Source organism: Dromiciops gliroides, chromosome 5, assembly GCF_019393635.1.
Source record: "Dromiciops gliroides isolate mDroGli1 chromosome 5, mDroGli1.pri, whole genome shotgun sequence".
NCBI classification, from domain to species: Eukaryota; Metazoa; Chordata; class Mammalia; order Microbiotheria; family Microbiotheriidae; genus Dromiciops; species Dromiciops gliroides.
This window is the reverse complement of record NC_057865.1, coordinates 198,743,090-198,755,199: the sequence shown is the minus strand read 5'-3', so window position 1 is coordinate 198,755,199 and position 12,110 is coordinate 198,743,090. Positions and strand designations below refer to the sequence as shown.

Sequence of the window (12,110 nt, the reverse complement as noted above, 5' to 3'; positions counted from 1 at the left end):
TGTTCAGCCATTCAACAATTGTTGGTCATTCTCTCAATTTCCAGTTCTTTGCTACTACAAAAAGAGCCGCTTTAAATATTTTTTGTACATATGGGTCCTTTTCTTTTTTTTTTCCTTTTACTCTTTTTGGGATTCAGACCGAGTAATGGTATTGCTGGGTCAAAGAGTATGCAGTTTTATAGCCCTTTGGGCATAGTTTCAAATTGTTCTCCAGAATGGTTGAACTAGTTCCCATTGCCACCAACAGTGCATTAGGATATCTATTTTTCAGGAAGTGTGTCCTTTCAGCATTGGTCATTTCCCTTTTCTGTCATTAGCCAATCTGAGAGGTGTGAGGTGGTACCTCAGTGTTGTTTTAATTTGTGCATTTCTCTAATCAATGGTGATTTAGAGCATTTTTTCATAGACTTGATAACTTTGATTTTTTCTTTTACAAACTTTCTGTTTATATCCTTTGAACATTTATCAATTGGGGTATGGCTCTTATTTTTAAAAAGGTGGTATAATTCTCTATATTTGAAAAATGAGATCTTTATTGGAGAAACTTGCTGTAAAAAGATTTTCCCTCAGTTTCCTGCTTTCATTTTAATTTTGGCTGCATTGGTTTTGTTTGTGCAAAAGCTTTTTAATTTCATGTAATCAAAATTATCCATTTTATTTACCATGATCCTCTCTATCTCTTGTTTGGTCATAGACTCTTCCCTTATCCATAGATCCGACAGGTAGATTTTTTTTCCAAGCTCTCTTAATTTGCTTATGATAACAACCTTCCTGTCTAAATCATATACCCTTACCATTGACCTTATCTTGGTATACAGTGTGAAATGTTATGACCCTTGCTTGTAATGGGTGCTTCTCATCTCATGTTTTCCTCCATTTTGTCTTTTAGATTCTAGGCATGGCCTTCTCCATGACACTTTTCCAGCATATTCACCGAACTGGTAAAAAATATGATGCCTAAGCCAACTGGCTGGGAGTGCCATCCATCCTCTCTCTACACCAGGGAAGAATTGTGCTTTTGTAGCCTCCTGAACATCAGACTGCCATCCCTTCCTATGCATAACCCAACCCTGTTCAGCAGATCAATGTTCCCACCCTTTCCGAATCATCCATAGACTTCTTTGTTGGGTGGGCAGGGTGGGTAGGGAGAGTGGGAAGGAAACCTCAGGAGGTGGGAAGTTGTGTGTGTGTGTGTTGGGGGTGGGGGGTGGGACTTTTCTGCATCCACATCTGTTTCTTTGCCAAAGAAGATGGAGGGATGGGGAGAGGATGAGGTAGAGTGATGGGAGATGCTAAAAGAGCAAACTCCAATATGACACTAATCCCTCCTTAGCTCTCCTTTCCCTCCTGCCCTTCTTCTACGCACTGACACTTTGCCTGACCCATAGGGGAAGAGGATTGGGAGGAGGAGACCGACTCTAGTCCTTGCTGGGGGCTTCTTCCTCTTCGCTTCCTTGTCCCCTTTCAAGGGACACAGCCTCTTCTGTTTCTGTTTATAGCCACACCTCGCCCCCACCTCTGGTCCAGAGATCTGGAAGACTTAATGGGAGGGAGGGCCAGGGAGGCCCAACAATTTTAAGTAAGGGGCCCCAGGCAATGTTCTTTCTGAGGCATTTTGTACCCTATGATGTATCTTTTTTTATCATTTTATTTTATCCTGATTTTGATCATTTGGGATCAGTATTCCCCAAATACCTTTAGGATTAGCTTTCTGATCTTGTAACTTTTTACTATATTGGTTTCTTTGACTTTTTTGGTTTTTTTGTTGGGGGGTAGTGATGGGTGGGAGGGCATTCATCTGTGCAAAAAAACACTGTGCAACACTTGGGAGGACCTTGGTAGACATGTACTAGATTTTTGGGGGCAGTATAGAGAGGATGAGATTAACTGGCTGTGCCGAGAAAGCTAGGACTTGGCTCAGTTCCTCCACCTCTGTGAGGGGCTAGACAGGAGGGTCCATGACCCTCTCAAAGACTTTCCTCTGGAGCTCAGAGTCCTTTGCTCCCAGTATTTTGGCTTTTGTGAAGTGAAGCAGGTTCAGGGGTCAAGCAAGAGGCAAAGAGGATCCAGTACCAGTGCCAATGGAAGATAGAACCAATAGGGGTGTGAGTTGGGTGGGAACAGGGGGTTGGGGAGGGGTATAATAATAATCAGATAATAAGGGAGCTTGCAGTATTTCTTGCTAATCTCTTTACCAGGAATTAGGCCTGAGCTAGGATTTATCTGCTGCTGGGTTTTTTTTTTTTGTCTTTGTCTTTTTTTATCCTTCCCTCCCAACCATCTTTGGCATGGGAGATTCTCCCTTCACTCCATTCGGTCATTCCCACATCAAATTCCCCAGACCTCCCTTTTTTCCCCCCAGACATTCCTGTTAGAACTCTTGATCATATACCTCGGTAGTTCGAATGCTGCATTTCTCACATATTGCTGCTTTTCACAAAGGAAAGGACAGATGGAGTTGTTAGAAGGGATCTCAGAGATTGTCTAGGACAATTTCCTCACTTGACAAATGAACATGAGGCCCAGATTCAGAATCTGCTCCCCCAGGACCCAAATATACCTTTGGATCCCCAGAGAGATGGCTGGGTGATTTACTCCCCCAAGGCCTGGGGTATCATCCTATTTCTTGGGAGATCTCCAGTGCTTGACATTATCAGAAATCTAGTCTCCCTCCTGTGGGTTGTAGAATGGAGTGATAATGTTCCAACATAATCCTAGGACACATTCTCCATTCCCTATCTCTAATCAAGGAGGAATTAATACAAAATAAAACATGAAAGAAACCCATGTACATCCAGTAAATTAAAAACAACTCAGAAGAGTAAAACTCAATTCATAGTGTATGCAAATATGAAAAGGAGATAGTGGAAAATTTGTCCTCGGGGCAGCTAGGTGGTACAGTGGATAAAGCACTGGCCTTGGATTCAGGAGGACCTGAGTTCAAATCCAGCCTCAGACACTTGACGCTTACTAGCTGTGTGACCCTGGGCAAGTCACTTAACCCTCATTGCCTTGCCCAAAAAAAAAAATCATCCTCAACAAAACACAAATTGCCCCCATCCCCCAAGCCCTCTTTGTTGGTTCTACTAACCAACCCTGGGAAAAGTCTGGGAATCCCACAGAAGAGAGCTCTTATGTGCTGAGCTCCTCATTGGCTCATGTGCTAGGGCCAGGTCAGTGACCCAGTTTCCATCTATATTTCCTTTTTATTACCTGAGAAATGCTGGCATAACCAACAAATCCTCGACCATTGGTTTACTTTAAACTTCATAAAAATTGGGACCAGGAGTGCAAATGTTCTGGTTTGGCCAAAGCTTCCTTCCTTTCCCTCTCTCTTTCCCCCCACCCCAATTTGCTTGCCAGGGTTAGTGGTGAAGGGGTCTCTCAAAGGTGGAGTGTAGGAGTCGTTTCCTCTTTAGGACAAAATACCATGGCAATGATAAAAGATGCTGCTATTAGAGAGATAACTTCCTCACCATGAAACCAAGAATGGCAAGGTCTGATTCCTTCATGTTTGTCTTTTAAAATTTTTTATTCTTTCCCCTTATTCCCTTCACTTTCCATCTGTCCCCTTCCCCTGTCTACCTTTCCCCTTTTCTACCTGTGCCCACCCCTCTCTGTCTCCTTCCCTCTCTCCTTGTACACTTCCGTCTCCCCTTGTTCCCTCCCTCCCCCCTGTCCCCATTCCTACTCCCCTTCATACCTCCATTACTAGCTTTTTTGGCCTTTTTTTTCCTGGTAAGAAGCTTCAGCTACCTGCTTAAGTGACTCATCCAACCTGGTGAGAGATGGCGCAGAAGAGAGATTTTGGTGAACTGGTTTTTGATGCACAGGGTTGGATCTGGTGTATCTTAAGTTTTTGGCATGGGATGGGTTTATTTGTGCCTATCAATGCAGTTTTTAATTTGTATTAACTTGAGCAGCAAGAATGCGTAGAGCAGTAGTGGCACTGGGCCTCCTGGAAGACTGATTTTTTTTTTCTGGGAGGTGCCATGGGCCTTTTTCTGGTTTGTCAGCAGCCACAGTCACTCTCTCTACTTCTTTCCTGTCTGCTTTCTCCCTTTGTTGTGTTCAGCCCATTGAAGTCTCCCTAAGCACGGCTGTTCAGCCATTTTACTGAGTCCACATTAGAGCAGATTCCCTTTGGATAGGTGTTCTCATCGCTGTTTCACGCTGCCTGCCCCACAGAACCAGTAGTCACATCAGCCCCATCTGAGGTCGGTGATGCTCCTTCACTTGTCATTCTGTGGGATGGTTTGAAATGAACACCTAATTTCCTTTGCCAAAGATGTGAGTTGACTCTGATGGTGGCATTTACAAACTCAGCACTGCCCCCCAACATGCTTCTCCCCCGACTCGTGATAAATGCGTTAGTCAGTAGTATTTGAGTTTAAATAACCCAGAGGAATAAGTGATTTCAGAAGGTCCCAGAGGGAATTTTAGGCCTAATGTAGTACTAATGTTTCACCAAAACATTTCAGCTTTATTTCAGTTGTATCCCTTATACAGAAGCGGGCCAGGAAGGGGACACAAAGATGGGGAAAAAGATTCAAAAGGGACTCTTTAGAACAGGGGTTTGGCAGTCTAGGGCACTCATTTCACCATCATATCTCCTTCTTGCCACTGGCTTGAGTTGTTCAGCCACTGCTAGAAGAGCCACTGCTCAGAGCCCCCTGCCTTTGGCACTCCCCTCCATTCCCCAGGTGGGCTGCTATCTTTTGAACAGTTGCCAGCCTCTAACCTAAAACACATCTCACTTCACCCTGGATTTTGACCTCCACTTCTACAGCCTATTTTGGCCTCATCTTGGACCTCTGAAGTACTAGTGGCTTAAACGAACTGATGTGTTTTCCCCTCTCTTGTCCCCCGACCACCCTTGGGTGGAGGTGCTAACACACAGGGATGCAGCAACAGGAGGGAAAGTGGTGTGCCCCTTGGCCTCCTGATTCCATCCTCTCTCTGCTTCTCATTCAGTCTCCTCCCCATTCCTTCTTCCCTTCTGTGCACAACAAAGCAATATTCCTCAAGGTGAGGAACCCCAGCCTCCTTACCACCTCACTTCAACTTGCAGGAGTTTTCTAAAGAGGTATTGGGTGATAGATGGCTCCCACCTCCCACCCTCTCCAAATCCCCCTAACCTTCCCATGGGGGCAGTAAGGGAAAATAGGCTTGTTGGTTTCGAATGCACTTTTCTGCTTGCAATGGTCTGTCTGTGCTTTTCCTCCTTCCTGCCCGGCTTTTGTTATTTAATGCCACATTTTTAGCATGTTTTTAAATAAAAATGGATAATTTGAGTCAAAAGTAAGCACAGTGTGTTCCCCACATGGCTTCATATTTCTTGACCTCTCTCTGAGTGCTAAAAACTCCTCCCATAGGCGGTGGTCCCTATTCTCTGGGGAATTTCCTTCTTTAGAGTACCCTGTGTTTTCACTGAATTTAGCCCAGTGTATATTTTGTTATGGAGTTTCTTCTTCACAGGAGAGGATCAAATCTAGCTGTAGTGGTTTGGTGGGCCCGTGGAGTTCAAACCAAATGGGCTGAACCCCAGAGCAGAATTGGAAAGCCTGGGCCACTCTTACAGAGTATGGTGAGCACATTGGGATACACCTGGAGCAGGCTAGCCATCCACCTTCTAGCCTGGGCACTGCAGGAAGAGCCTGGTCTTGTGGGGAGGTTTCAGAGGGAGGAGGAGATACCATCGGGACCTCCTTCAGTTGTCAGGCTGTCACTGTCATGATGATGATGTGCAAACTTCTCCGCATCCCTGGGAAGGGAGGGGCATGGTGTCATGACTGCAGAGCAGCTTGGGGAACTTTTTTTAAGGACCTATGTGTTCAAGGCATAGGCACGCCTTCCACCGTGCAAACCTCAACACCTCTCTGCTTTACCGGGCAGTTTCATAGACTGCTGTGGCCAAATAATGTATTACTTTTTGGTCAGCTTTCTCATGCTGAGCCTTTCTCCCCATTTAAGCAGGCTGGTCTCTGGACAACTGATAAACGATCCATTACTGGGCCCATACTTGGGGCCTTTCCACATGGCTAGGACCTGCCTGTGCTTCTGCTTTGCTAGCATAGCCTTTGAGAGCCTTGGGTCACCTTCTACCATGATGAGGTATTTCAAGATGTCACTAGAGGAGTAACAGGTAGTGATAAAAGCACCAACTCAAATGCCTCGGTTGAGTCCTGTTTGAAGGATTCTGAAAGAGAAAAAGGGGTACTAGGTGTATAAGAATTCAGAGAGCCCCTTTCAGTTCTGTGTGTTTTTTTAAGGAGCAGCCTCATAAACCCAGATTGAGATTAGACCATGGGGCAGAGACTCCTGCTACCTGATGTCCAAAAGGGAGCTCCCTCCAGTCTGATTTCTTCCAGGCTCTTTTGTACTCTTCATTCTGCTCCTGCATCTACCCTGGGGCTCCTATATGACCCTTGGTGCTCAGCTCTTTCTATGCAATACCTACCTGAGCCTTTGTACTGGGGATTTTGTATCAGCTTGACTTACAGAAATAAATAATCTTAAACTAAAGAGATGTGTCTGTGTTCCTATTATTCTAATCCCTCTCAACTCTTTGGACGATGCTTGTATCTCCTACCTCGTGCCACAGGGTGCCACAGGGTAAGGGTTCCGTGGGTACATGCTTCTCCCAATACAGTGACACAAGCTATTCATGTGTAAATGTATGAATATGCAGCCCCTCCTTGTACCAAAGCATGTGCCTACTTGGTATATCAGAAGAAATGAGGTGGGCCAGATGATGCCAAGCAAAAATTCAAGTTAAATGACCCAGGGTGCTCTGTAGTGGATCTCATGGTCATGAGTACTCCCTCCACAGATAAAAATCCCAGCACATCCATGCCTTATCAGCCTATATGGATCTCCATGTCCCCTAGGTCTTATGACATTTCATAGGTAACAGGGCAGCACTTGGGCTGTCCATCTGTTGTTACTAGGGGCACTAGTTACTTGGTTCAAATTACTGTGAACTCTCTGAAGACAGGGAATTTATTTTTTTTTTTCTGTGTCCTCAGTGCCAAGTGCCAAGGATTGAATAAGATGGGAGAGGGAAGGGTTGTGTGTGTTTAAGAGAGAAACTTGGGATCATTGAAAGTGCTATATATCATTAATAAACATTGCATCAAAAATTTTAAACAAAATCCTATGAAACAGATTTCAGGGATTCAGACAAATCATTCATTGTGATCTAGAGAGATTTATACCAAGGATGCAAGGACAGCTCGACATTAGAAAAACAATCAAGATAATCGTTAAAAACCAAAATACCCCAAACCACATTATCATCTCAATAGATGCACAAAAAACCTTTGACGATGTATCAACATTCTTTTATGCTAAAAACCCTGCAAAATAAAGTCATGGATGGCTCTTTTTTATTAACACAAAGTATCTATATAACAAAAAGCAAGTATCACATATAATGGGGATACACTAGAAGCTTTTCCAATAAATACAGGAGTAAAGCAAAGATGCCCACTCTTCTCACTATTATTTCATATAGTTCTGGAAATACTAGCAACAGCAATGAGACAAGAGAAAGAAATTAAAAGAATAAAGGTAGGTAAAGAGAAGAAAAAACTTTCCATTTGCTGATAATATGATGGTTTATTTGAAAAATCCTAGGGAATCAGCAAATTGAGAAAATCAACTGAGACAATAGCTTCAGCAAAGTTGCAGGATATAAAATTAATCCTCAAAAATCTACAGGAATAAAATATAGGAAGCAATAATAGGAAATCTCACTCTAAATAATTTCAAAATACATAAAATATCTGGAGAATAACATTCTATGATACATAACAGACTTGTATAAATTGTCAACAGGCTATCACAATGTGAAAATCAGGTTTATTACAAAAGAAATAAACATGCATGTGAAACCCAAAGAGTTCAAGAGTCCTTAGGAAAGTTTGCATATTTATGACAATACCCCAAAAGGAGGAGGAGAAAACAGGAAGGGGAGTAGCTTGGGAGGCCACAGGTGCAGTAATGGTAGGGAACCAGGTGATGGCAAAAACCACATTCTTTTCCCTTGGAAACTGCTTAGACTATGAAGCTAGGAGGGTCCACTTATCTGCAAAGGACCCCAGCTGCAAAAGCAATTAACCAGCCTGGCACACACTGGCTGGTGCCTATCTTGCTTCTGAAGGGGACACAAAAAAATCCAGCTTCAGTTGCAAAGGACAAATTATGTTAATTCAGGGAGGGGGGGGGGAGGGAGGTGTCCTTGACACATTCAGGGCCTCCTGCATACTTTGGGTCCAGTGTTTCTGGAAAATATGGTGACTCAAAAAGACAAATTCAGGGGACCCATTAACAGCCCTTAACATGATTTAATTGCAAAGTTTCTCTTAAAGAAATAAAGAGAAATCTAAGTAGCTGAAGAAATATTCAGTGCTCATAGCAAGGTTGCACCAATATAATAAAAATTACAATACTACCCAAATTACGCTTTTAATGCTATTCTAACGATTTACCAAAGGGATACCTTATAAAATATCAATTCTCTTAGAAAAACAAAAGAACTAAAATACCCATGGAAATGATGAAAAGAGGTAGGGACAAAGAGGGAATAATACTTCCAGACCTCAAACTATATTATTAAGCAACGGTCATTAAACCCATCTGGTATTGGTTAAAGAACAGAGAAATCAGTGGAACAAACTAGACAAGGGAGATTCAGAAACAATAGATTTCAATAACCTTGTGTTTGATAAAGTAGGAAACAAATTACTTTAGGAAAACTCCTTATTTGATTTAAAAAACCTCCTAGGAAAACTGGAAAGCAGTCTGACACAGAGTGAAATAAGTAGAGCCAAGAAAACAATATACACAGTAACTCAAAAGAATATGTAACAAAATTATAAAGATAAAGCCAGGCTCAAATAGAAACCCTGCCCCCCAACCAACCCCTTTGTGGAGGTGGGAGGTCCACAGGTGTCACACATTGCACATTTTCAGACTTTTCCTATGTATTTGTTATGTTGACTTTTTTCCACTCTTAAACCCACAAAAAAACTTTGTCCTATGGGCTAGCTGTCTGGGACAGGGAAGAAGAGAAGGGATACTCGGGATAACTATGATGAAAAACAGAAAATAATAATAAAAATATTTTTAAAGTGCTACATAGTTCCTCAAATGAAATCCAGTCTACCTCCTAGCCAGTTCTGGTCCCAACTCTTTGTTCATCTGCAGTGCCTCTCTTCAATAAAGGCTTGATGACCAAGTCAATGGGCTTCCCATGCAATAGCATGTCACAATCTGGGCAATATACTTTATCCACTTGGTTTTTTTTTTCCAGTTAATTAAAGGCCAGTCAGAGGTTCTGCTGTATTCTGAAGCACAATGCCACCATCTATTAGGACTTCTTCTTTTGGACTGTACTGAACATTATTTATGACGATGATGAACATGTTTGTCAATCATCTATTTGTTTCATGCATCTTGTCATAGTGATGATTAAAAGATGGTTGAAGAGAATATTCTCTGTGGTTACATCAAGGAATAATAAATTAAGGTATACAAACTTTGAGGTTTAAAATCACTTTCCTCGGGGCAGCTAGGTGGCGCAGTGGATAAAGAACTGGCCCTGGATTCAAGAGGTCCTGAGTTCAAATCCAGCCTCAGACACTTGATACTTACTAGCTGTGTGACCTTGGGCATGTCACTTAACCCTCATTGCCCCACCCAAAAACAAAACAAAACAACAAAAAAAATAAATAAAATAAAATTGGGGGGCAGCTAGGTGGCACAGTGGATAGAGCATCAGCCCTGGAGTCAGGAGGACCTGAGTTCAAATCTGGCCTCAGACACTTAACAATTACTAGCTGTGTGACCCTGGGCAAGTCACTTAATCCCAATTCCCTCACCGAAAAACAAATCACTTTCCTCAAAACAACCTTGTCAGATAGGTAGTACAGATATCAATCTTATTGGGTAGCTAAGGAAACCGAGGCTCAAGAAGTTAAGCAACTTGCCCAACATTATATAGCTACAAGGTGCTGGAGCCCAAAGCCAACTCTAGGGCCACTGTTCTTTCCTTTTCTTCATGCTGCCTTTCAATATCTCTGGGTTACTGGAGTTCCCAGACACACACAATGCACACAGATGTCAGCATGGTTAGAGGAAATAAAAAACTGAGCTTCCAATCCAACCTAATTATAGTAGGGGAAACAAAAGCCCAGAGAAGTGAGATAACACTGCATGGGGGCAAAGTCAAGATTCAAAACAAGGCCCTGTGATGCTAAATGCAATGGTCTTTCCATTCCATTACAATGTCTCTGCTGGTTCTAGGACACCTTTCTAAAACAGAGGGGTACAATATAGAGAATATGTAGGTGTTACTTCTTTTGATCCTCACATTCCTATGTGACTGGGTAGAAGAATTCTCATAACACGCAATCTCAGAATTAGAAGAAAACAAAGGGTTTTCATCCATTTTGGAATTTCTTCTCTGATATCTCCAAAAGCTTTATTCAACCACTGATAGAAAATGTTCAGTGAATAGTTAAGAAAAAGGTCGTCATGTGGCTTTCTCTGGTAAACCAAAGATCCCTCATGGAGGCCTCTTGACCTTTATATGCCCTTGGAAGAGTGGGTATTACCAGCAAGTGAAAGCCAACTCTGATTGGTTAACAATTAATGAGAGAATGAATATTCTAATGAGAAATGAGCCTATTCTAATGAGGGGCTGGGTATGTGACTGATCATGTCACTCAGGGGCAAAGAGAGGCTCATCTCAAGCCAGACTACTCCTGCCTCAGACAATCTATTCAAAAGGATATTTCCTCTGCCTAGTGGGTGAACAATGAAGGAAGGTGGGTTAAGAATTCCAGCTAGAGGGGCAGCTAGGTGTTGCAGTGGATAGAGCACCGGCCCTGGAGTCAGGAGGACCTGAGTTCAAATCCAGCCTCAGACATTTGGCACTTACTAGCTGTGTGACCCTGGGCAAGTCACTTAACCCCAATTGCCTCAAAAAAAAAAAAGAATTCCAGTTAGATTAAAATCTCCTTGAAAGATCTTCTAGTTGGGTGGAGGCCTACCGTGAGATCTAAAAGCCTGTACCCTGAGGATTTGGACAATCTCATCTATCAGCAATTTCCTTCAGATGCTGGTTGAATAACTTACAAGGGGCTGATTTCTGAATGAGGAAATAGGAAAGGGAAGATCAATCTCAATTAATAATTGGTTATTAATATAAGAAAAATAATCATTTCTCTTATCAGCCTTAGAATTTTCTTGTTAGAGATATTGGAGTGGTTTGCCATTTCCTTCTCCAGATCATTTTACAGATGAGAAAACTGATACAAACAGGGTTAAGTGACTTACCCAGGGTCACACCACAAGTAACCGAGATCAGATTTGAACTCAGGAAAATGAGACTTCCTGACCCCAGGCCTGGTACTCTAACCACTGCACCATCTAACTGCTCCTGTGCTCATTTACCCTCCTACTCTGTAGAGTCACATTGGATAATTCTAATTCCTCATAAAGATGAAAACATTTCAAATAAATATCTAGTTAGTTATCATGTATACCACCTCCCAAGTTTTCTCTAGGCAAAGTATCCCAGATCCCCAAAGTCAATCCTCATGATTTCCAGACTTATTAACATCCCAGTCACCCATCTCTATTTATGACCTTGGGCAAGTCACTTAACAACTCTGGGCCTCAGTTTCTTCATTTGTAAAATAGAGGAATTAGGCTAGATGACCCCTAAAGTACTTTCAAGTTCTAAATCTATGATCCTATGACCAATGTCTTCTAAAATACAGCACCCAAAACAGAATGAAATACCTAGATATGACAAGATTAGTCAACATCTATGTCCTCAATTTTTTTGTGAGGCAATTGGGGTTAAGTGACTTTCCCAGGGTCACACAGCTAGTAAGTGTCAAGTGTCTGAGGCCGTATTGGAACTCAGGTGTTCCTGAATCCAGGGCCAGTGCTTTATCCATTGTGCCACCTATGTCCTCAATTTTAAAGTAAGAAGACTGGATTAGATACTATCAAAGGTTTCTCCTAGCTCTAAATTCTTACACACCTCCTATTAAAAATGTGATGTGGCCAGCCCAGAGGGCCCAAGTTGGAATCAT

At 42.4% G+C, this 12,110-nt stretch overlaps 1 protein-coding gene across 4 annotated transcripts in view; it reads left to right on the top strand.

Annotated features, from left to right (window-relative positions):
- The window catches only part of TSPAN9 (tetraspanin 9), a 263,849-nt gene extending 257,324 nt beyond the window's left edge, over positions 1 to 6,525 (top strand). For all 4 annotated transcript variants that reach the window (XM_043968600.1, XM_043968602.1, XM_043968599.1 and 1 more), the window contains one exon: positions 890 to 6,525. In XM_043968600.1, coding sequence (XP_043824535.1) covers positions 890 to 961 — 72 coding nt within the window. In that variant the 3' untranslated portion in view covers positions 962 to 6,525. The remainder of the gene's footprint in view (positions 1 to 889) is intronic.
- Positions 6,526 to 12,110: the final 5,585 nt, after the last annotated feature.